Source organism: Cyprinodon tularosa, unplaced genomic scaffold (genome assembly GCF_016077235.1).
Source record: "Cyprinodon tularosa strain WSP-4 unplaced genomic scaffold, ASM1607723v1 ctg157, whole genome shotgun sequence".
Taxonomy (NCBI): Eukaryota; Metazoa; Chordata; class Actinopteri; order Cyprinodontiformes; family Cyprinodontidae; genus Cyprinodon; species Cyprinodon tularosa.
This window is the reverse complement of record NW_024038405.1, coordinates 775761-802650: the sequence shown is the minus strand read 5'-3', so window position 1 is coordinate 802650 and position 26890 is coordinate 775761. Positions and strand designations below refer to the sequence as shown.

Below are 26890 nucleotides of genomic sequence, written 5' to 3'. Positions count from 1 at the left end.
GCTTCTAAAACACATGCTCCACTGGGAGTGTCAATACATCATTCATTCTCTTAATGGTTGGTTGCTTTTTAATATGAAAACAATTTACAGATTAATTTTGTATCTGAACCCTGAAATAAATTAAGTAAACATCCCATGTTTTGTCACATTTCTCAATGCATTTAACTGAGGTTTCTTGCAGCACTTCAACACAGAGGACTTCATTCAACTAAGTTCAGGGAGAAACAGCAGGCTTTCATTTAAGCTGCATTTTTCTCTGCAACAGCATTAAGAAAATCTGCATGCTCCAGCAGTTTTGTTATTTTATGATACACTTCACACTACTTGCCTGAAAATAGAAGTGGTGTTAATTCATTGGATGAACATACTGTAGTGCTGCATTTCTACATGTTTTAAACTATAACAACATTTAAGTAGCACTCACTCATTCACTTGACTGCCAATATACTTTCTGTTTACAGTCTCATTTTATCCGTTTTTTCAACAGAGCATAATAAGCAGCCAAGAAGCCCATGGTACTGTAACTCTGAAAAAATGCAGATATCTTTAATCTATCTTTAAGAGAATCTACTGTAATACTACAGCAGCTATGGGTCAGGCACTAAACACATCTGACATTTCTACCTTTGCGAAATAAAGTTATACAGACATATCAGCCTGCCCATATTTCGGGTCCACCTTAGCGCTTTTTTGTTTTGTTTTTTCTTTTGTATCTGCAGCAGCCAAATACATGCATGCCCCCTCCGATTCACTAGTGCATTCAGCAGCCATGCCTTGAAATCATGTAAATCTGTGTATATATTTTATCTCTTTATCTCTTTTTATTCTTATTTTTTTATCTTTATTATATTGTATAGTTGGATGTGTGTATATATTGTATAAAACTGTAACTGGAGTTAAAAGTAATTTCCCTCTGGGATTATTAAAGTATTTCTGATTCTGATCCTGAAATCACATTGATTGCTGCTCCCTCTGTTTGCTCTTCATTATTAATGTTTTGTTTGATTGGTTTAGAAATGTGTATTTTTTTATTTAAATTGCGACTTGTGTATCATTTATTACAGTTGGTTCATTTTACCATGTCAAAGGAAAATGAAAGATGAATATTAGCTTCAAAACTTGCCCCCTCAAAAATCGGCAGTATTGGTAATCTGTTAGACTTATTAAAACTATTATTATCAGCAGTGGCCTTAAAAATGCTGATTGTGCAAAGCATTAATCTAAACAAAGGGGGTGGAGATATATACCCTTTTGTTTTATGAAGAAGAATTTGGAGTGTAAAAGATGCTTTAAGTTATTTCAAGACGACGGTAGCAAACATGCATCAAATAAACCTTTAAGCTGGATCCAGAGAAACAATACAAAAATAGGAAAATTGGCGAATTCAACTTCTCCATAGGAGAAACAAATAACGTTTGATTATCAGAAAAATCCTTGACTTTAGTATGAACTATTTCCCACCCCTTAATTAATTAGTGGACTAATACACCTGGATTATTATACAGGTATGAATGTGAGATTATTGTTGACATCTCATATATACTTTATGTTAAGGGCTTTGATCAAAATATTTAAACTAATAAACATTTTTAGGTTTTCAATTCTCTTTTTTAAATTTTCCAAACTTTTATGTAAAATATAATCTCTGCATGTCACATATTAATAGGATCAACACAATGGCAACTCACCAAACTCCCCACTTCCTGCACACAGAGCAGCTTTACCACTGTGGGTGTGGGGAGGGTGACGTAAGGCTCTGAAATGCTCTGATGCTCAATTTAAATGCCACATGCTTGGCTGAAACACACAAGAGCTTTACTCTCAGCCAAACCACTCCCTCAAAAGGGTTCAGCATCAGCCCCGACTTTACTCAAAGAACTCCTTTTAAGGACAAAGGATGTTTAGATGATTTACAGGTTGAAGCTATTTTATTGAAGAGTTAAGTGCGGGGGGAATCTGTGTCTAAATGGAAAAAGCTTTTATAGTAAAGTGATGAAAGGATCCAGCTTGTCAGCGATAGGGGTGATAAGCGTACAGAGGGACACAAGGAGACAATTAGAAATGTATTTAGAGCAATGTGTGCAACATTTGTTAGTCAAGCAGATACTAAGCTTATCTTATATTGACCTTAATGTGCATCATTTAGAGATTTAAACTATCATCAAAAATGTTAGGAAGTTTAGAATGACAAACTAGCGGCACAGGGAGCAGAGTTATTCCCCTAAATCAATGGAGAATACAGATGAGATCCAATATCAGATTCCAACCCAACGTCGACATTATTTTTGAGGAGATTCATTTTAGACAGATTAATATATGGAAAGAATGATATAGGTCACATCTGTAAAATTCGAATGTTAAACAAAAAGGTGAAGCTTGTCACAGATTCCCACTGTGCCTGGACAGAGTACACATTCAGTAGAACAGTAGTGTAACCGTAAGGATTATCAACACCAATAATTCAGTGCCGAGAAAAATCTACAACAATCTGTAAAAATAAACCAATAACATTACATGAATGGCCACTAAATTCAACTGAAAGTTACTTCATCTAGATGTGCAGATCTCAACCTGTATCTGCAAAAGAGTGTATGGGATCTAATGTTGTCACATTGCAACAAAAAAATCTGAAATATGTAAATTTCTGAAAATAGAGCTGTTACCCTCAGTAATGCAATAAGTCTAGAAAAGGCAGTAGAAAAAGTAGTCAAAAATGTATCGTGCGTTCTTGACTTGGCATCACTTCAATATGAACTTCCTATTTTATTGATGTCGTTTGGTTTGACTTTTCTCTTTTTGTGAGGTATAAACAAGGTTAAAAGTAAAACCTGCTTACTGATAAATAATTACTTTTAAGGTAGAAAAGCTAATCATAAGGCATCATTCGCCATACATTTTTAGAACGTTTATTCAAAGTTACCTCCAACATTATGACAATACTCTGGTGAAAAGATTGTGACTGAGTTAACTAATTACAGGGTTAGACTTAAATTAGATAACAGGAAGACCAAACTGAGTTCAAAGAGTTATTATATAAACTTGTTAAGTATTTCTATAAAATGACAATTTATAGAATAAATATATATATATATATATATATGGACACTGTAATGCTATCAATGCTTACCACTGTCATCACGGCTGTAAGATGCTAAAACCATATAAAACGTCAACTCCCCATAGAAGTATTGTCTTCTTTAAATAGTAAATTACCGGTACTGTATTTTTTCACTGCTCCTGCTAAAAGCTGACCTTAAAACTCAATGTATCACTACAAAAACATTATTTAACTCAGGAAAAATAAATCTCCTTTATCTTTTCAAACATATATAGATTTCTGAACCTACAATGTCAAAGACCCCCACCAACCCCCTCGAATCACATATCTAGAACAACGTTCAATCAGCTCTAACAGCAAAGCCTCACATCCTGTTAAAATTCCCCAGGGTGCACCTCCTCAGGTCAGGCTGTTGTCGTCAGTGGCAGGAAATGTATTTTTTTCCAACGATATAGCTTCCTTCAAGGACACAGTCAAGGACTTGTGACAATCATCACTGCCGCCTATAAACCAAGTTTTCTTCTTTTTTTTTTTTGTATTTCTCAAGCTCACACAAGTTAAAATTTAATTTGTGTGCAGCTTGACTTGATGCAGAATTGGTTGTGATTAGTTTCCCCCACAGGAAATGGAAGACGATTGCTGTGAATCAATTTTAGAAAAGTCAAATTTTCCCCTAAGTGGTGTCTTTTATTTAAATCTGGCTATTTTTATTTATTAATTTATTGTTTTGCTGCCGAAAATGAATAAAGTAGAAAACTTGTTGAAATCATCAAACTTATTTAAATTCAAATGAATTAATCATGGTACAGTCATCACTAAAAGTAACCTCCCTTAGACCCCATTCCTGTGCCCCCGTAATACATTTCTTATTGTCAGTGTAAAACTATAACATGAGTCAGAGAAACTTAATTTCTGTCAGGCAAACATGAGATGGAAATAAAAGAAAAAAATATATAATTTTTAACCCTCATTATTTCCAAAACCAACTTTTCCCGAGAAATTTAAAAACAGCACTACTAGTCATACTAAATGCATGCAGTTTTATCTTGTTCTCATTCAGCATGAGCCATTCCTGGAAGTGGAAGCAGTGATGCTACTCAGATGTATGTCCAAATTCCGGCAACAACTTGATTAGAAAAAAATAATCCTTAGTACCTCATGACTCAACATGTAGGCAGGAAAGAGTGATTGTCAACCCTATAAAAAGTACCACCTTACTATATAACATGTACAAAAACACTGTAGAGATGTCAAAATTAGTTTTGGATTTTCTTTATGGAAAAAATAGAGGAAGGAAGGAAAGAAAAAAAGAAGAGAAAAAGAAAGGGTAAAAACTAATTTTGCTTAGCTTAAGTCTAAAAACCCAGAATCGCTGCTTTGCATTTTAGAAATATATAGAGATGCAGGTATCACAAGTTTTTCTTTTGTAGTTTGCATCTGAATACATCTTTAAAAACTGCACCCACAACCACAATTTAATGCCTACTATTAAACATTACTATTAGCTTGAACTATTGATGCCAATTTCCTTGGTCAATGTGTAAAACAATCCTACTGGTTTTTACATACTTGGAAATGTAGATAAGTATCTCTGGCCATGAAAACTCCCAGTTTTCCTGCTTTTTGCTTATGTTTACCTATTTCTATTTAGGAGACACTAAACATCATCCAAAGTCTAAATTGCAGGAGGACAGTCTGTCGTTCTGAAGGACTGTGTGTTGCAATGCCTCCCATGAGCAAACATACATTTCCTCCTGAATACACAGACAAGCTCATCACTTCAGCCACAGGAAATGTTTACCATCTGCACCGTCATGCATGTGGTAAAATAAAAAATACCGGTAAGACAAAAAAAAAATACTGTTTGATTCTCAGTAAAATAGTCCTTCTTTTCTTTTGTTTTTTTTATGCTACTTGCAACTTCTTTTTCTTACAGAAAATACAAACCAAAAGGAAAATGAAGAATTTCCCAAAACACCTGTAATAAATAAAACTTTATGGGTGGATATAAGGTAACATGCTTTTTTACCCAATAATTTGGTTATGCTGGTTTTATTGGTACAGAAAACAATGCTCACGTAAACAGAAATTTACAGGAAACTTTTACAGCCGTGTTCGCATCATGATGAAGGCATTCAACATCTGACGGTTGGACAGCTACAGCCACAGCTGGGATTTATAAAGGAACTAAGGAAGGTGCCTCACTTCCCCCATGGGGAACTGCTCCTACATAGAAAACTCATCAGCAACGTTTTTTTCTACTAGACTCTATCAACAATGACTTGATTTAACGGCAATGCTAATGACTATAACTGCTTCAATAATCAATATGTATGAAAATTAAGTAAAGTGTCTTTAAATTACATGGATGTGAAATTTTCCACTCATTATTTGTTTTCTGTTCTCTTTTCAGTTTCACAATTAGAGCTGATTTGACAAACAAGATGGCATGGTGTTAAACAGGAAAGGAGGAGAGAAATAGGAGGCCAAATATTGCCATTCAGAAGTGTTTACGTTTGTAAACTGATTTATGTTATAACCTGACCTATGAATGTGAAATTAATAAAATGATCATTCCTTTAATAAGAACTAGAGAATTGGTTTCCAATTAGTAAAAGAGAAAAACAAACTTTTTTTACAAGTTGTTCGGAAGAAGGAATCAAACAGTTTTTAAAGGTTTTCCTCAAGTTTTAGGCAATGAAGAGAGCAATGCAATGTTCTACCTTTATCATTCAATACAGTATGACCAAGATTCTTCACTCTGCTTGTTTCTCTTTTTACCCTCTGTTCATTTATTATTCAAAATTATAGCTACCATTAATTTTAGAGGCTCATGAGGCTCATTTCCACAGAAAGCAAGCCTGAGAGGTGCTTCTTGTTATAGAAAGTATTAATTTGCTCTGTGTTTCAGAAAATAATTTTAAAAGCATCTCCTTCCTGGAGGGAGGCATCAATAAATCTATTCCTAGTATCAACTCTGTGTATTCCTCTTTTCTTTAGCTTTACCTTGAAAAAACTACTGATCCACCAATGCTTAGATTATAACATTATTTTAATTGAAGCAGCTAATTGCAGCTAGTGCTGCCATTGAGTAGCTGCAATCCGTGAGTTTTAGATTACCGGTACCATCCATACTATTGCTGTTAACTGTGCCTCTACAGCAGACAACTGTGAGTATTTCATTTACTTTTCTTTATAAATTGAAATGTTTATTTATATACGTTTGATTCCCGTCCCTTCAATATCCAGCAGGTAACAGCAGAAAGCTGCACATACACTGTAAAATGCATTCAGTGTACTTTACTAAAAGGAAACGTGAAAACTCCTTGCCTCAAAGATTTTAGCATTTTGCCTCTAGTTCACATTAAGTTTGCAATACTGAATAATTTTGAGTAAACTTAACTTAGTGACAGTAGGCTCCTTTTGCGGAAACCGCCTTTAAAATGTATGTTTGTAGGGAACATCCTATTTGGATGGAAATTTGATTAATCAAAGAACCAGCAGGTCATTGTTCTTCCTCTTCAGAATGCCTGCACTCTATTTTATTCCCATCCAACTACACCTACTGCCCAATGGGGTAAAACTGATCTTTCAGGTTCCACGTTTTTCAAAAACATAATATGCGTGGACTCAACTTAAATGTTTTGAGTTATGAAAATGGATTACACAGCAAGTATTTAAAATGGGCACAAATAAAAAGTTGAGAGATGAGTTGCTCACTCAAAGTTTTACATTAAATGTTGAGTTTATGATGTATTGAAGCTGCTTCTTCTTGATCTTTATATTTAAAGAATCTGATTTTCTAAAGTCAACAAATGGCTTTTAAGACGAAGGGTTATTACAAAGTCAATGCTTCAAGGCAATCAGTAAGACTTCCTTACACATATCCTCAAACTGCATTACACTATCAACGTTGATTGTTTTAGAAATGTTATTCAATGGGACAGTACAGTGGGTAAAATAAGTATTTAACACATCACTATTTTTCTCAGTAAATATATTTTTCGAGGTGCTATTGACAGGAAATTTCCACCAGATGCCGGGAACAATCCATGCATTCCATATACATATAAAGCAATCAAACCAGAAATGTCCAGAATTTTAAGTTATGTGAAATAAAGTGAAATGACACATAGAACAAGTATTGAACACACTTACTGTAATTTATTTAATAGCTTCAAGATGCTTTTCTGAATTTTGACTCAATTAGATATGCACCGTGAAAAAAAAAAAGAAGCTTTTTAGTCCTATGAAGTGTCAAAGATAAGATGGCATTTCCTGTCATATAGTTCTGTATAGATAAACGCAAAAGGGGGGGAACAAGATGAGATCAATTTTACAAGTCAACTTTGTCGGCTGTGCTGAAAGTAGGGCTGGGCGATATGGAAAAAAACTATATCACGATATGGATTATTTTATATCACAATAACGATATATATCACGATATACCACATAGGGGTGTGCAAAATAATCGTCATGATGATGCATCGTGATTCCAATTTTCGTGATCTACTGCATCGATTCTTGACGCCAAGTATCGATTATTAATTTTAAAAAATGAATAAATAAAATTGCATGAATGGTTGGCTAACATCAGCCAAAAACAAGTGTAATACAACTTCCAGTCCAGTAAATGTCGCTGCAAATGTGTTGACGCACGCTGCCTTGTGTCACAAGCATTTCCGGCCGTGGGATACTGTGCCGAGTCATTCAAAAACAAAACATGGAGGAGAAAATATTGCAATGCATCGCAATAATTCAAGTATCGTGATGCATCGTGATAGAATCGCATCGCGGCCTGTGAATCGTGTTTCGAATCGAATCGTGACTTCTTTGGCAATACCCACCCCTAATACCACAACTGATGTTGCATTTTATGTTTTCATAGTCCGTCAGATGGACAGGGTTGAGCATATTAGTAAGCATATTAGACGAGGTCCCGAAAGCTGTCTTTCTCGACTATGTAAACGGGGGCCATGCCTTTACAGATATAGCGTGAAATAGCACCTGTGATCTGCTTGTGTCGCTGAGACGTCTTCTCATATTGTGATCCTTGGGCGAATGCTTCGTTAAGCTTCGGCTGTGAGAATTTCTTTCCAGTGCTTCCTGTATTTTCATCCCTTGTTTGTTTTGATCGGAGTGGTTGTAGTTTCCCGTGTTCTTGTTCATGATTTTTCTTCAGGTGGTAAAAGAGGCCGGAAGTATTTGCATCAGCCGCTGGAACGGCTTTGCTGCACAGTTTACATATCGGCTACGTTTGTTCTTTATCAGATGGCTGAAATCCGAAATATAACCAAACAACCGAGCTGCCTCCCCTTTTGGGCAAAAGTGGTGTTTGTTGTGTCTGTGACCTGGCAACCGTTTCGGACTCTGTAACCGCTGCTGTGGTAACATCTTCTTGGGTGTCCATCATTCATTTTTTTTCAAGCCAGAAAGAAATTTCGCGGGCTCTCTCCGTCAGTAATGTCGCAAACGTATGGTGCAAAGCCGCGTGATGTAAAGCGGTGTAGTGTCGCAAAACCACGTTCTCTACACATTATCTTTTTATTCTCTTTTTTTTTTGTTATATACACTTAGAGTTTGCATAGCAAAAACGCAAAATTGTTATATTAACAAATTATATTAAAATGTATATTAGCAGTAATAATAATAATAAAAAAGTTTATCACGATAGAAAAAATAGAGGAGAAAGGTCACGATAGACATGTTTCTCTCGTCCTCACGATATATATCGCCATATCGCCCAGCTCTAGCTGAAAGTAGTTGCATCCCTATTTATATTTAATGAAAATCATATTGAAATCTAATTTGGTTTTATCGTCTTAAAAGCACAAAGCAAGAATATCAAAATTATCAAGAGGCCATCAACAAGAAAAAACAATGCTTTTATATCTCATATCCGTTATAGAGGATTACTATTTGGGATTTAGATTAAAGGGTAAAGAGTAAATATCCTGTGCTTGGAAAAGATCTAGATCAAAGAGGATGTTTTATGGGGATTAGCAGGATGGATGAACTGAATCCATCTTGCTAATGGTGTCAATGTGTTATTTCTGAATGTTGCTGTTTAGAAAGAACAACACGCGTCACAAGACTTCCTGTGTTTGAAAGATAAACTTCATTTTAAATCTTGATAAATTTTTTTTTTGGGGGGGGGGGGGCATAAACAGGAAGTTAGTCAGCAAAGACATTTTCACATAATGAGGAGATTCTTTTAGAACCTTAATAGCAAGAGATATTTATTATTGAAAGGCTATTTCAGTCTGAAGAGTAAAGGTCATCCTGATGGATGTGTTGGCAGGGAGAAACATCTTAAACTGTGAAGTTTTCAAATTGGAGCTCAGTGTGTTTGTCAGTGAGTTTGGATCTACTCCATCCTGGTGATGAGGGAGGTCTCCAGCTGCTTCCTGCAGCGGATTTTCTTATTTATATAAATCTGGGAGATTTTGTTTCCATGTTAATGTTGGAGCCATTGTTTTCAGACTACGCTGGGATTAAACTGGAGCTTGCAAAGTTATATTTTGTATGATTTACCTCACTTGGATTCTGTAGATGCAGTCATTGCTCAACATACCTAAATGGATTGTGCAGATTTTATGTTCATTGGGTATCTTTTGTGACAAAACCTGTCTATTTCTAGACCAACCCTTTCTTTTTACTCTTTCACTTTAAAAACAGACTAAATGTTTCTTGTTTCAGTTTAGAGTTTAGTTTTACAAATTTTTCACTTCTAAAAGTTTAGATGCACTAATGTTACTATTACTTCACACAGCCTGGGCACAAAAACAGGACATTGTCTTGGTTTTATTAGCTTCTGCAACAGTTATTTTCATTTTTTATGTACAGCTCAAACAGTGACTCCTAATGTGACAGCATGGAAGACAAGAAATAAACCAGGATAACAGGTAGAGATCTGTGGACCTGCACTAAGAGAAAAAAGAGAAATCTGTATACTGTATAAGTCTTCTAATTCAAAACATTAAAAGAGTTTAATATAAATATAGAGTTAAATATAATATTATATATATATATATATATATATATATATATATATATATATATATATATATATATATATATATATATAATTTTGTATACAAATGGTTCAATTGGCAGTAAAGAAAGTGTTGCAATTATTGTTAGTCCTTGTTGTGGGGAGTCTTTAATTCAGTCACAATATAACAGTCAAATGTGCCACAAAATCCAATAAACTACTGAGAGGGGCTTGTGGAGCATTGACCCATTTTAAAAGGCTTGTCTACCAAATACTTGATCAAATGTATGGAAACATATCAATTATGGATTTAAAACATGTTTCATAATCCTAATTTTACAAAAGTAGGAAAGGTCAAGACTGACTTAGTGAAATTTCTGAGAGGATGCATCACTGCATCGCAGTAAGAAACTAAGATTCCACTACAGTTGCATTCAGATACACAGTGTTTCCTCGGTGGTGCAAGGGGAAACCTTGGCCAGGGAGACTCTTTCATTGTGGTCAGACTTGGCCACCCATTAAGCTGCCTTGCGGTGGCATCATGTGGCAGCACTGTGGCCAACAGGCTGCAGAAACATTCTGCCTAGCAAGCTGCCAAAATCAACAATTCATCAAACCTGCACAACCTCTGGTCAGGTTCAGGAAGGGAAATAATGAATTTGCCATGGCAACAAAATACAGTGTTTAATGAGCAGTTATTGCAAAGATAAAACCTGACTTGTAGTTTTTTTTGTACATAAAAGACTTAAGAAATCTAACTAATGCTTGTTCTCTGCCCTGAAGAAGAGTCTCATGTTCTTGCTGAGAAAATCTTGTAGGGAAATCCTGATTAAATGTTTAGCCTGTTCTAAATTTAACCCAAAGGTTGCATCTTTAGTATCCTGCAAATACTATCTCTTGCAACCTAAATTTTTATCTAACATTATTTTGTCAGTTAATGAGAGTCTCTGCTTTTTTTACTATATTACCAATGTGACTAGCTCTAGTAGGTCTTCCAATTTTTCAATCTATTCTTCTTAAAGAGTTGCTTGACTTACTGCCATGTGAAACAAGGAACAGCTGGGTTTGATTACCTTCCTGTTATATACTTTCACTGGATTGGCCCTCTTGGACTGAGCTGAATGAAACGGTTGGGGGGGGGGGGTCAAGGGAATTGCATGTTCAAGTTTAGCTCAAAAGATGAAAACAAAAAGAGCAGTGTGGTCGTTGCTCATGGCTGTCAAAAAGTGCAGAGGTTCTGTGTCTCTTTTGTGCCACTGGAGACTGTTTGGGATGTGGTGACAGGAACTCCTCCTTTACTTTTCTCTCCTAAGTTTCCTGTTTGTCTGCAGAATGCAGACTGGGGTCAAATGGTGAGTGTGGCTGATATTTCAAATCAACTTTAGCTTACCTTGATGGGTGGGTTTGTGGAATTTGCGTGGGAATGCTGGTCAAATACAATATAGTCATCCGTCAACCACTGAAAAAATGCAGGACTCCAGAGGCTCTGTGCATATGCTAAATATACACACAAAAATGTGGTGTATGCTCTTTGCCAAACAAAGTTAAGTGGTTTCAGTAATGAACCGAGAGCATAAATATGTGCAAACCTACAACTTCATGGCTGATGTATTGATCTCTCTAAAGGTCCCAGAGTAACTAATCTATTCTGTGGACTTACAGTATGCTTACATAAAAATTTTAGTACATAACTCATGTTAGATGGAGCAAAACTCACATAAAGTAAACCTAATTTAGGGCATTTTTAATTCACGTGCCTGAAAGTTAATCTTTTTTAGATCTAATTTTGTTTTTGAGATGCAAGGCATGATTTCATCCATCTGAGTTTTTAAATGGAGGCATATCAACACAGGTGTTTTACATTTTATCATGTGTGCTTGATCCACATTCAATGGATCTGTCCACTGCCTCAGAAATATGACAATATTTGCATATACTTGTTTTCTCGAAGTAAGTGTATGCAATTTTTCAGAACAGGGCTATAAAAAATGAGGCCCTGGTTCTTCCGGAGTAACATTTCATGTCCATTATTTTTAAATATCAAACAAGTTTAAAATCCAAAATCAAAAATTTAAACATTTTTTTATAATAAAAATGTATTCAAATATAACAATTTTAGATGTAAAACTAATTTAAAATCCACAATGAAAGGTCTCTAAAGAGGTTGCTTGATTCATTATCTGTCAAAGCAATCTTTAAATACCTCTAGTATTATTTTAAAGGGGAATATTCCCTCACTTTTTTATTTTGCAACCTAAAATCTAACCACCGCATCTCTACTATAGTTGAAAATTGCAAAATTGCATTAAAAACTCTCATCTGTGCATCTGTTTGCGTGCAGAAGCAGCATCCCTTCTCATATCTAATTATCCGTCCTACTGAAGCCTTTGTAACAGCCGCAGTAGTGAGAACAAGGTTTACTGGACCTTTAAATACTCCACTGGTGTCATAACAAATGTTAAGATAAAATGAGATATACATGCTGAGCACTGTGTGTAAAGTAGGCCAGTGGAAAGTGGGCTAGGATGCCTTTCCAGCTATATAAAACAGACAACTGTTAAAGGCAGGGCTCCGACTGCTTATTTTAACTCCTCCTCAGAGGCTGCGATGCATCTACAATGTGGCGCTAAACTTCTCCTGACCACAAATGGAGCTGACTTCTGGCACGAATTCAAAGCTCACGTGGGCCTGGCTCAAATGAGGCTACTGGAGTAAAAACGCACATGATGATGGATGGACAACCAAAAACTTAAACATGAACAAAGCTCAGAGTATTAAACAAGGGACAGACTGCTTACAAGGTATTTACTAAAACAAGCAACAGATGAAAACCCAGTGATCATAGTCAGCCTGACACCAAACAGTACCTGGCTCAAAGAATCAACAATGCTTTACAGCTTGCAGTTAAATATATATCACAATGTATGTTGACATGGCACCTGTTATGCTTTAAATCTCTGCACATGTATGCCGAACACTCGACATGCGGCACGAGGAAGCTACATACAGAGCATAAACTGAATACTTTTCAAAATTCCTCCTCTACAGCTTGCTGCCAGATAATCCAACTGCAGTCTATATAAATTATAAATATATAATTTGTAATTGTTTAGGTTTAAAGTCGCATATATGATGAGTTGAAACAATAAGCTTAAAGGTATTTAATTTAAACAAAACTAAAATATTTGAAAGATGTATACATTATTACTACCTCTACACTTGAAAGGCAGACAGGTTCCAACAGGAAGGATATCAATAACTGATCAAAAACAGTAAACTACATCTTGAGAGAGAAAGAAAGTAGTTATTTTACCAAGTCTAGACCATTCTGTTTTGTTTTATACAGACAGACAACAGAACGATGGTAATTTTCAAAGATCTGAGAGAAGCAACTGCTGCAAAGCATCAGTTTATAGAGGATTATAAGGCCATTTATAAACAGTCGGAAGTTAATTAAGCTACAGCGGATTTGGAAAGATTATTTACAATAGAAAAACTGCCCCGCTTGAAAAGTTCAGCAAGTTTATTCAAAGGCGAAGCAATGTAATGCTGTTGCAAAAGCTCCATCTATGACTCCACAGGGCTTATCATTGAGAAAATGGCATACAAGACCAAATAATGACAAATAAAACCCCTAAAATTAACTTGTTTAGGAAGCACAGTCAAACAAAGCCGTGTCTTTTTAAATGTAGGAAGTTAGCATAGTTGTATCAAGACAAAAAAAAACAATCTAGTTCAGGGTTGGAGGGTTTATTATCAAATATATATATATATTTATTAGCAAATCTTAAACTGATACAAATGCTGCAGGATAACTTTAAAGAGCTTAGGATGAAGAACTACTTACTTTAATAAACTGAAACAAGCTACATATAAGGAAGATCAGGATATACCTCCTTCAAAGCCATGTCAACTAATGTAATACATATGGCAATTACAGTATCTGTATGCAATTTAAATGCCTCTAGAAGTATCTGACTCATAGGGTGGTTAGGTTTTCAACGTGACATTTAAAGAAATATAAAGGCAAAGGAAACTTTTTCCAACTGTGAAGTAAAAGGGTGGAGGGCTAATGATCTAATGAAGAAAATCACCAAGACACATCTACAATTTTTTTCAAAGGGCTAAAAGAAGAAAATTCAGATCTTACAAAAGTCTGCTCAAACACTAAATACTCAGTGGGAAAATATTTAGGAGCTTTGCATTTAAAAAGCTTTGCATACTGCTTCAGTTTTATCGACAGAAGACGTATTGCATGTAGGAAACAGTTGATCAAAACTCCTTTAAAGTAAAAGAAATAAAGTTATTTAAATGGCAATTGCATTTTCTTTTTGTTATATTTGAGGTTCCACAAGCAGCTGACAGCTGACTTTAATTCAGTTCAATTTAAAATACTTTTTAAACCTCAAAGCAGAAGAAAAGTTAGCATTAATGTGCATGTCCTTTTAGCTTCTCCATTCGGCCTAAGTTAGTTGGTATGTTTACAAAATGTTTGCAACATGTCTCATACATGATATTAAATGTTTTACAGCTGTAGTTTCAGTTTCAGTAACAATCATTAAGCAGACATGCAAGTTGTTTCACCATAACAAGACTGAATAGTCTGAATGCCTCAATAATAAGCTTTACCTCAACAAAATGAGACATAAAACCCGAAACTTATAACAAGCCAACAGTACAATACGAACTGACTAATCACACATCAGACTAAAGACATCCTGCATAAATCCAGGGGCTCTCTTTTAAACTTAATAGCTTTTCCTTCTCATGAAAAATACATCTGGCCCGAACTTCTGAACTTCTCATAATGCAGCAGTCATCTTGACTATTTTTTACAACCTAAGTGAAAGTCTGTATGGAGTTTATTCAGCTAAAAATAACCAAACAAAGACCATCTGGAGGGCTGGTACGCTGTTAATTCATGCCAAAGAAAACATGCTTAAAATGACAAACACGAAAGGCCGGCATAATATTAGAAAGAATTACTCCTGAAAAATGCGGCAACTTCTTTTTCTCTGAATAATTCTGTTTCTGCTCTGGATGTCTCGCTGTTATTCACTGAGGGGTACATCCAGCTTTTGCGTGATTTCACATCAATTGAGCGAATCTGCTGCACTTACACAACTTTAACAAATGAAGTCTAGCAGCTGGCTGTTAAAATTAATGCCCAGTTCTTTATGCAAGACTTTCTTTTCTTTTTAGAGAAATATTTCTGGTTAACGCTCAAGCTCCACTTTATTTTTTCCTTCCCATTTTATCTTCCTAACTGTAACAAGATACTTTATCTTGCTCTTTTACAACACCCCTCCCTAACAGGCTTCTGTTATCTGATAAGCTAACCACGGAGGCCTATTAAGCATCAGCACACAGTGCTTTCTAACTGTTAGGCCTATGCTTTGTGGTTCTACTTGAGCAGGTGTTTGGATAAAGAAATTGGTCTCTTATAAATCTTTTAAAAATTTTAAGTAAAAATTGTGAAAAAAGTGTTCTGAATCACTGGAGTTGCTTCTATATTCACACACAACTGGAAATTCTTCCAGAAAAAGGCAAAAAAACCGCACAATGTATGCCCGGCTTTAGGAGTACGGCAAGTGAAGCATAGCTAAAAATCACATTAAAGAGTGGTTTCTTAGTAACACTAAATATTTATCAACTCTATTAATTAAGATCCCTCTGAATCATTCATTCTGTACTAGATGTGCCTCGATACAACTTTTTGATATCCGATACAATACAGATATTGCAACTTTAAGAATTGTCCAATACCAATATTGACCAGACATGATATTAGCACCAATCATACATGCTTTTATTACTTTTTTTGGTACTATAGATTGCTAGAAAAGAATAAATCAAGTACTATTACTACAACAGAGTCAACAACAGTAGGTGTGAGGCAATTGACCCATGCAATATTAACCAGTGAGTTTCAGAAACTTTAGCAGAAGCAGAGACCTTCAGTCAGTATGCAAATACCTGATGGTTTCAGATGCAGGTTGATATAATCCAATATAATTTTTTTGGCTATTATCAGATGGATATCCGATATTAATATGTACGCAACTTCCATTGACATAAGCTAAGCCAAAATTGAGCACTTTTGTAACTAATTTAATCATCGATTAATCGTTAACTGGAGTATTGAGACTCTCAAACATGCCTTTAGCTGAAAAAGCAACTTAGCGCAGTAATTATGCCAAGATTGTAAACAAATATATCAACATTTTGAATTCAAGAAAAAAAGTACAATAAAAATGTTTCTGTGAATATGCTCTACCCAGAACCCTCAAGGGAAATAGTTTGAGTTTCACCTGATTTAATTTCGTAATAACTCTTCTTTAAGGAATCTTTGGCTATGTTAGATTATTAATTGATTAATTTAAAAAGTTTACTGACAGATTAGTCGATTTGTAATAAAAATAGTTAGTTGTATTGCATAATATAGCCCTAATATATATATATATATATATATATATATATATATATATATATATATATATATATATATATATATATATATATATTTATATAAAAAATATATATTTTATATAGGCGCTCTGGCCTATATAAAATATATATATTTTTTACATAGGACAGAGCGCAGTTTTTACCTCATTGTTGGTTTAGAGAGGGCTTTGAAAAACTCTGCTTTATAAAAAATGTGATATGAATAACTGACAGCCTTGCACAGCTCCTAGAGTAAAAAAAAAAGGTGTCAAAACTTCCAGATGATATAAAACTATGGGTGGCCATATGGGCCAAATTGTTCATGGTCAGCCTTACAGTTTTCCTCATATATCAGTGCTAGAGCAATCAAACCTGACGTGAGACTTTTCCATCAGCAGTGCCAGCATACATTTACAATCAACACAACAGCAGCTATGCACCCTGCTGAGAAGGGCAGGCTTAGCCTTGCGAGTTCAGTGTATGTTTTTGTTTGAGAACAGGATGAGGTGGTGTGCACGATCCCCCCGCCTCTCCGATCCTTATGGATGCAGTTTCGCTACCAGCTGGTTTCCATTAGCATAACTCTGAGGAATGGCAGGACTAGCTCATGTAGGCAGACACATGAAGGGGGCAGATGATACCAGACCATCTTTTAGCAGTATCGGATAATCTATGATTACGGTGCCATGTAGTTTGATGACAGAAACTATAATGTTAGGACAGTTTTCACGCAAAGACATAATTTTTTTTGCCTGTTCCTGCAAATTTAAATTGTAAACAGTCGGTCAAAGTTGTCATTTTTAGGACCACACCTTTAGAATCCTGTGTGGTTATACAGTTTTTGCTATTTCCTTGTTGTGCAGCTTAGCAGGTAGAATCTGTGGCCATATTTAGCAATAGAATAATATCATAAAATCATGCAGAATCAACGCATCAGTTAAGCTTCTCAAAACGAATCCACAAGTCACCCCTGAAAAGGATTTATAATGTCCAATTTTAAAATCCCCTGAGCATGGCAGAAATAGTTTAACACCTGAGGATGCTATTGTTTGCTTTCTTCTCTAGGTAGTCTAGAAGATCAAAACCACTTGGCCTCCATATGAGCCAGGGACCTGATGATGTTTAGCATGACGACTGCCGAACAGAAGAGAACAGTGCAGTTAGTCTGGAACCGCTTAGGTGTAACTAAATCTGCCTACCTGCACCTCTAGAAGTGGCTGTAACTGTGATCAGAGCATCTGTAGCCCTGCTTTTCATTATCAGCAGCAGACTTTATGTGCATCATGCAACTTTAGTAGCATCCCAAGACTAATATATTACCTGAAGGGTTGCTCTGTAGAGCAGAAGTGTTTTTTATCTCACACAGTAGGAGAGATGCCACAGACACGGTATGTGAAATCTACACACCAGTTGGACACATACAAGCCTGAAGAGTTCTGGATTAATTGTTGAATTAAGAGATTTATTTCCTGAAAAAAGACATAATTTACAGATTTTTATATGAAGTTAAAACTATATTTGCATTGCCTAACATCATTAATCACACCTCATGAATCTCTCCACATTTTGCTGCATTGCAACAACAAACTTGAGTGTATTTCATTGTGATTTTATGCGAGAGACAAACAAAAAACGGAGCAAAATAAGAAGAGGAGGGAAAACTTTTTGAATATTTAAAAGACACCCTGAAAACACAAAACAACCATGCACACATTTATTTTCATTTTTTGGATTATAGGAGGAAGCTGGTGAGAACCCACACTATTTGCTGCAATCAATTTTTTGGGGATATTTTTAAAAAGATGATAAAAAGAGTTACAACAAAATACACTGAAGTTTTTTAATTTGACAAAAAAATGAGTGAGAATAATTTAGTGAGACACTATATGTTAAAGACAGGGACGGAGATCTTAAGTATGAAATGTCAGATATTGAAGTCTTAAACACTCAAATTAATGGAAGCATCTTTATAAAAACATGCGCGACCTTACAGAGGAGGAAGCTTAGCTAGAGCCAGTCCAAGGGGTATGCATTCATTACGGCCAAATGGTTGAAGAATGAGATGAGGGAGCAGTAATGACAGCCTCGCTCAGCTGGCGGCTCGCCCTCCTACAGCGAAAGTGCCTTAAGACCTCCATTAGAAACAGCAGCAATATTTACAGGCCTTGTACCAGAGGAGCTGATACATGGATAATACCCTTAGGATGAAGACTCTCCATGCAGCCACAAGACTAAGTCATAGAGGAACACAATAGTGGGATTATGCAATGACAAAGGAGAGTCTGTTTCTTGTTTCTCCAGATACACACTTGAACTGCATGGTTTCAGGGACCATCAAGCTCCTGACTGATACCTTTAACCCAACCCATTAGGGTGATGCAAACAGCTTCCCAGCACATGACTGTCGACATGCAGCCTTAAATTCTCCTAACACCAGTAGCAATGCTGTTATGCAGCTTTTTCTGTGAGTTTTCCCCTGTTTTGTTCTAAATACACATCTAGAAACAAACCTGCCTAAAATCCAGTGAAACTCTCAGGGTAAAAAAAAGAAAAGTGGATGAAAACCAGCTACTGTAGCAATGAGAATCACAATCTAAACCTACCTTAACATAGGCAGTGTAGCTTTGGCATTTCTCTCTGTTGAATTCCAGGCTCAGCTGCTGGTTCATTTGGCTGATCTGAGACCCCGATTGTGCGAAATAAATCCTAGAAGGCTGGTTTTTCTGTCGTTTATCCATATCAGCAGTCAGGTTGTACAGCAACTCTAAGAAGAGGGAGAAGCCTGGTCAACTGTGTGTCTTGACACAGTTGAGTCAAGACAGTCCTGGGAAACGCTTTAAACACGCAGGGTTTGGTTTTCTGCTCATTGCCAGCAGAACATGGGAAAAAGTAAATTATTGCCTATTGGAACGAAATTAAACAAATGAATCATGTGGGAAGACGGAAACATTTTGGTTGGATCATTATGTAGTGCTTTAATGTATGAAGATGAGTGTAGCAAGACTAATTCAGTACATCCAATGCAGTTTTTCATAGTTCCCCTGGCTAATTGAATAATGTATCATTAATAAGGCAGGCAGAGAGATGCTGAGAGCTACAGTTTATTAATAAAAAGTATTTAATATTAATGACTTATTAATGACTTTTTAATGATTATTTTCCACCTATCCTTTACTGTGAAAATGTCTACAGCTGTTATTGATTTTTTATTCTCCAAAGTAAAAACACTGAACCGTACAATACTCTGTTTTATTTTGCTATCTGTTATTTTCATACACTTTTCTAGGTGCACATTGTGTGATCACCTCTACTATAACCTTTGCTTTTGTAAACACCACCATTTCCTCATTGTGGGACAGTACAGGGCTATTCTATTCTATTTTATTCTATTCTATTTCTTAGCTATGTGAAACCAAGAGGTTTATAACAGCTAAAAGAGAAGAACTAAATTTACGGAAGCCGAGAGCGGTCTTACTCGATTTTTTTTCTTTTCTTTGCCTTCTCCAGATAATGACATAACTATCTCGTTGTCGCGGTTAAACCATAAATTTACAAGATGAAAAATTTACAAATTTACAATCATAACAAGATGATTAGCTCATTATCACGGGAAAACAGTTATTGATTTCTTGAGATAACGAGATGATAAACCTGTATGAGTAATGAATGAGGCTAGCCAACAGCCCTGGATTCCCAGTCCATCCATGCCTACGGTGCCCGTAGTTGTGCAGTTTTGGTGCATGCAAATAAGCTGTTTTTTAGTCTTTGCTCTCATTATCAGATTGTGGTGGATGGAATACAGCAGTAATAAATCTGACTGCTTTTTATGAAAATCTTTATTCTGGACTCATTTTTGGTTAATGCATCTTATACTTGTTACAGGCATAACACCAGGTCTGTTCAGGAAACACCCAATGTGAAGGATGATATGCAGAGAAAAACATGGCTAAAACACTTCCTGTCAACAGCTGTTTCCCAATCTGAGCTTAAGTTGTTGACTTTCTAGGTTTTGTAGATGTGCTACATTATACTTCATCTACAGAGGATAGGGTGAAAATTGCTCCATAAGATGCTCAAAACATTTTTTTTTCTAATCTAACTCCACTTTAAAGTTCCCCACAATCTTCTCCCTGGTGTTTTCTTCTGTCTCCCCTGGTCTCCGTCTTGCTGCTAGTTGGTACCTTCCTTAAAACATCCCATTGGCCCTCACAAGTCACAAGAATGAAGTTACCATTAACCGTGTTTTTGGGATAACCATATATGGGCTTCTGGACATTTAAAAAGGGCTCCTCTGAATGAATAAGCCTCATTCTGCAGTCATTTCCCCTGGAGGGTGTCTTTCTGGTAAAACAGTGGGAGGGGTGGTAAACACACCCAATTCAGACCAAACTAAGCCTTCTGTTTCTGCTGTCCAACTGAGTGAGCGCCATGAGCTCATTTCACAGGAGGTACAGGAAGGTTTTACTCTGGGAGTCACCGAACAAACAGTGCTTCACTTTCCATAGTAACGGCCAGACGGGTAAACAGAAAGGCTTTATTCTGTCCAGCCTGGACAGTATCATTATGCAACGAAAGGGCTGCTGTTCCCCTTGGGGGAGGCTGTGAAAGACCACACCCAAACACTTGAACAGGACTGCACCTCAGCTGTCATCAGGCACACCCAAGAACATGTAAGCAGAGGGCAAGATCAAAGTCAGCCATGGGCAAGTAACCTAGCCTTATTTTATCTAAACATATTTATATTCCACTGAAATTTCAGGAAGTGATATTCAAGGCAATTACCCTTTCTCAGGGCACCTTCTGAAATAGACCTCTCTCAGAGGAGACCTAATTAGAAACACTTTTTTCTCATGTACAACTCAGTGCTGAGCTGTACTTCATTTATTTTACTACATCGGTCAGCTTAAGTTTCCCACTGTACATTTATGCCATTCTTTATTTCCTACTTAACACTGACATTCTACAGCTTTGCAATACTCAAAGTAATTATTTCAAATCAGCCAGCTAAAGAGGTTTATTTTTCTGCATTTTCCATTATGACTTATAATGTCTTCTCTGAAATTTTCTATCCTTATACATTTTAATGGATGGATGGATGGATGGATGGATGGATGGATGGATGGATGGATGGATGGATGGATGGATGGATGGATGGATGGATGGATGGATGGATGGATGGATGGATGGATGCATCTTACAATCAAAATTTGTCACCTATTTCTCCAGGCACCTCTCTCCCCCTGAAGCGCATGCAGATTGTGATGTTGAAGCAATTCAGGTTCTGGTGTCCTTCGTGGCACTGAGGCACGGAGATGTTGATGGAGACGGGCAGAATAATTGAGACATCCACTGTAATGACAGGCCGCGACCTATGACCACACAAACCCAGACATAAACACGGCGTGGGAGAAAACCATCATTACAACCGCTATGAGGAAGAGAAAGAAATACTACTTAGGCCTGAACAGATAGTCAAGCAGCAGAGAGAATTACAGCAGAACTCACCTCAGCAGAACCACACTGTCTGCCAGAAAAGCTCCGATGGTGACATCTGCAGCAAGGAAAACATTGATTTGGAAAAGCATTAAGAAGAGATGACAGCACTGCAACATCTGCAGTCAGCAGTCTTAACACCTGCAGATTGAAAACAATGCACAGACTGAGGTGTCTAAATGTCACACAGGCTCAGTCTGACAGCTTTGGAATGCAGTAAACAACATGCTTCTGTCAGTCACAAGGGTGAAAATACACTATTGTTGACATGAAAAAACTTCAAATGCTAGAACAGAAAACAAGAAACCAATCCTTTTTATTTTTATGTTTATGTTTAAGGATAATAACATTTGGTATGCTCTTCCTGTACCTGCATATCCATTGCTGTCCATGTCCACATTACCAGAGATGGACTGGCCAAACATCTGCAGCCCAGGACTTACACTGCGCCCGGATAGTTTCTGAAACAAATAAGAACCCTTTTATAATTACAAATTATCAGGTGAACAATATTGACACAAAGTGACAGTTTTTTTTTTTTTTAACCAAGTTTGTGTTTCAGGTATGAGATCTAAAACATGACTGCATTAAATGTTGAAAAAAAAAAAACTTTAAGAAATAGATTCCAATATGTAGAATTCCCTGAATATATTAATATGTTTTGTAATAAACTTGCAATAGAAATTAGGTCCAGACAATGCCATTTGCACACAAAGATAAACGCTGATCTAAATCATTGCATTCTAGATCTGGGTGTATGTTTTTGTTAAGGTTCATCAGTCCAAATAGTCCTGATAGATTTTCTTGTTTTTATAGGTGAACCCATCAGTTCTCTCCATGCTGAGCCTGTCTGTTTGGCAGGATGGCCATGCGTTGTTCGGGATGCAGCTGTTCCATTATCATTTCATTGATAGGTCGATTTTATTCTTTATTTTATCCTTGACTTGACTATTTGGTTAATAAGTCTTCATGCTTTGGTTTGTTCCCTTATGCCTTTTCATTACAGAAAAGCATAACTTATGCAGATATTAAATAGTTTTAAAAAGGTACGTTCTGTGCTGATAAGGGATTTGGTTGCACTGAGTCTTATTTGAGGGCATGCATAAGAACAAATATATATACAAAAGCATTCAGATTTTTTTTTTACAATTCCAAATAAATTCAAATACTTTGTTATAGTCTACAAAATCAAATCCTGATTAAATACATTTAAGTTTGTGGTTAAAATGTAAACAAAATGAGAACAATGTTTCATCCTGTCTTTTTCCACATCTTGGCTTAGTTTAGTCAAGTGGTAGGGGAGTAGGGTAAAGTTTCTACAAGGCAAACCCTCAAACAGTGAAAGGATTACACCTCCCAAATGTCTTTGAAGACATTCTTATCAGGACAGAATCCATGGCCTCTAAAGGGAAGGTCCTTGATGGATAGAGCAGACAAAATGCCAAAATACCTTGTTAAAAATGTGTCTGGCCACTGAGAAGTGGGCAAAAAAGAATAGCTTGTCCGTGTTTTTCAGGAGCTGTGTGGGGCTAACATTTAATCGTGAGGCTAAACACCACCTGCGATGCTGCTCTTCACCACTCAGCTACTTTAAAAAAAAAGAAAGGCAGCCACATGTTTTTAATCAGATTGTTCAGCGTTGTCATGGTTAAAGCTGTTAAAACAAACATTATACATTTTCAAACAAGAAAAAGGATCGAAGCCTTTCACATCAGAAACAATTGTATCTGTTTTCCTTTTCCCGATTTTTTTAATTTAATAAAGGGATAAATACCATTGAGTATTTTCTGGTAATTCCTGTTGAGTCTCCATGGTAGATATAGACCGCTCCACTATAGTCATCTTCTTTAGGGGCTCCTATGGCTACATCTGGGGAGACAAATAAGGAGAAAATATGGTTCTGTTAAAAGTCGGCCCATTAATGAGGGGTTATAAGAAAGACTGAGTGTGTTTGTGAAAGGAAAATGGTTTCATTGACCTCCTGTTTGCATTCAGTTGGCCTGTGCCTGGGAAACAAGCTCTAAAAAGCAAGACTCATAATCGACAATTAAGCACTGTTAGGGACTGTAAAACTTGTGCGACCCCTGAGAAAGTGGAAACAAGGCTATTAGGTGCTGGCAAAGAGACTGAAATGCCCTCATCAGCTTATTTTAGCAGAAAGTCCCAAATTTAGACTTCCTCTAATAAACCAAGACACCTCCGTACAGAGAAATGCACCAGGCAGAAATGGAACAAGAAGCAATACACAATGGTTTATTTACTGTATAGAGACAAAATTAAACTCTGTTGGCAATGGTTTTACGGTAGCTCTTTAAAGTTAAATGGTAGCAGTTAAGTTGTAAATAATCATCTGTCAGTCAACAAGAACATCTGGCACTTTCCCACAACCCGAGAGTGATGAGTTACAGGGTGAGTTATGATTCCCAGCTGCCATCTTTCCCTGTGCACAAACACACACATGCTGGTGCCAGGCTGCAAGCCTTGAGGGATATCTCACAGGGAGATGAAACCAGGCAGAAGCTTCCTGCCGTGAGTGAGGGATGGTCGCCAAGGAGAGCTCTATTTCAGCCAAAACGAGCAAGTGCCAGGAAAATAAACAGTTTAACGGTATGTCTAAGTGTTAGTGGAGAATTTGGTTTGTATCTGCATGGATAAGTGTGCAGAAAGGTGAGAAATGCAAATGCACTCCAAAATGTCTGGGTAATTTCTGTGAAAAAGAACTTGTTTAGCAACACCTACTTAACATGTCAAGCAACTATTCAGTGATTATGAACTTGACTAATGTTACTCTTTTGAGTTGAATTAAGGTGATCAGCCAATCTGGAGAGCTGTGAAAATATGCAACCAAAAATAATCTAAAGCTTTACTACCCAAAGCATTCCTACTGCTTGAATCTTTGCCAACTTCTGTCCCAGGATAACTTTATACTTAGGATTTTATGTGATAGACCAACACAAAAAAAATCAATAAATATAAGTTGGAAAGGAAATAATACTTATTATAGAACTACCCATCACTGAATTCACAGCTACAAAATGTTTAGAAATTTTATCAGCTTTGCATGCCTAAAAAATCTGAAAACAGCTCAATCTCAGTTTGACTAGATAAATAGCTTCTATAAACACTCATTTTCATTCCCTGCCATATCAAATCTTAACATGGGGAAATGCTTATAGTCCTTGCTTTACGTTTAGACTTGTTCTCATGCTAGAAGGTGAATCTTCAATATTGTCTAAAGTAGAAATTATTATTATTATTTTTTTTTTTTGACAAACCTTGATAACCATCATCATCAATGTCTCCAATGGCTGAGATGCACTCTCCAAAGTGTGCATTGAAAGCAATGTCGCCACTCAAAACTGCATGCTCCTCCATCGCCCCCTGAAACATTTGGGAACCAAATTAGATCAGATGTTATTCATTTGGTAAATGAACCCAGAGGTTTAACTCACTAAAACTTAATCCAAAAACATTCAGAAACTTAGAAACAAGCATATTCAAATGGGGAAGGTAAAAGAGATACATTTTCTTGTAATATCAGTCTGCAGTTGTGGTAGAGTTGTGTTCCTTTTTCTGCTGAGTCATATACCACTCACATTGCCCTTGCTGAGGTACACAGACACCTGGCCCTCATCCCGGAGCTGGCTGTGCATGGGTGCCCCCACCAGCAGGTCCGACAGGCCGTCCTGGTTCAGATCAACTGCACACAATGAGGAGCCAAAGTAAGAGCCCATCTGGAACCAAGTTGAGCCACAGAGCAATGGGTCAGATCACAGACAGTATAGGTACATTGAAACACATCACTCTCTCCTTAACTTTTGCTTTTATCTCTCTATAAATAATTAACAAATTCTTCAAAGTGTATGCTTTAAATTGGCTCTGGTTTTACGTAACTCTATAAATGATTAAAAAAACCTCTCAGGTTTTGGTTTGTGGCCAATGTGTTTCTCCCTAAACACTAACGCAGACATAAACAACGGGTTCCTAACAACAAAGCAATTAGAGTAGTCTGCAATGTATCTCAAGGGCCTGTTACAAGATTCCTAAAGCTGATTAACCAATAAGTCTGCATTGTTTTAGCTGAAAGAAAATTAGTAAGACAACAAGAAAAAACTAAAAATGTATGAATGAGTAAAAAGCAAGACCATCTGAAATATTTCAGTTTACAGAGGATCCTATCCAGGTACATACCATTTTCCCTGAGGCTTGAAAAGTCTTCACAAGAGACCCACCATCAAGTTTAAAAATGTAAACCTGTTCAGAAGAGAAATAAACTCAATATAATGGCGCAACATGAACAATTTCCAAAACTGGTAGAGTTCATACTTCTCCGACGTTGTTGTGCTGAGGAGCCCCAGCAGCTACGTCTATTGCATTAGTAGAAGAGAAGTGTCCAGCAGTCACAGCATAACCTGGAACCACAGAGAACAAATCATTTATCCTATTCAATATTTGAGCAGTTTGCACTCATGGGCATGGATTTTTAAACCACTTAAATTGTTTTTGAAAAGAAAAATTAGGTGAGAGATCTTAAATTTTATGCAGATTTTCTCAAATTCACACAGAAACATAAATATACATACAGGACAGAAATATATACGCACACCTTCACTGAAAGTTGCATATATATCTTAGCAAAACCACATAATTTAGGGAGCCCTCCACATTGTTGTAGCATAGTTCTTGCTGGACAGTTGACTGATATTTTTATTAGATTTGTAACATATAGCCCAAACAGACTTTAAACATAGCTCACATAATTTAAAAGTAAAAAATATATTCCAAATATACAGTAAGCCTGCTTTATCCCTACCTAAATCATTTCTGATGTGTCTTGGATTAATGTGCTGCTGGAAACCTCTCATGACTTGATTTCAACCATCTGATCCAAAGGGTCA

At 36.4% G+C, this 26890-nt stretch overlaps 1 protein-coding gene across 1 annotated transcript in view; it reads right to left on the bottom strand.

The window, feature by feature from the left end:
* itga9 (integrin, alpha 9) overlaps nt 1-26890 on the bottom strand; it is a 72731-nt gene that overhangs the window by 27248 nt on the left and 18593 nt on the right. The window contains exons 7-15 of the mRNA XM_038280148.1: nt 26319-26404; nt 26184-26246; nt 25589-25726; nt 25268-25373; nt 23767-23861; nt 22363-22453; nt 22005-22050; nt 21714-21868; nt 19103-19263 (exon numbers count right to left, since the gene is read on the bottom strand). Of these exons, the coding sequence (XP_038136076.1) occupies nt 19103-19263; nt 21714-21868; nt 22005-22050; nt 22363-22453; nt 23767-23861; nt 25268-25373; nt 25589-25726; nt 26184-26246; nt 26319-26404 (941 nt within the window). The remainder of the gene's footprint in view (nt 1-19102; nt 19264-21713; nt 21869-22004; nt 22051-22362; nt 22454-23766; nt 23862-25267; nt 25374-25588; nt 25727-26183; nt 26247-26318; nt 26405-26890) is intronic.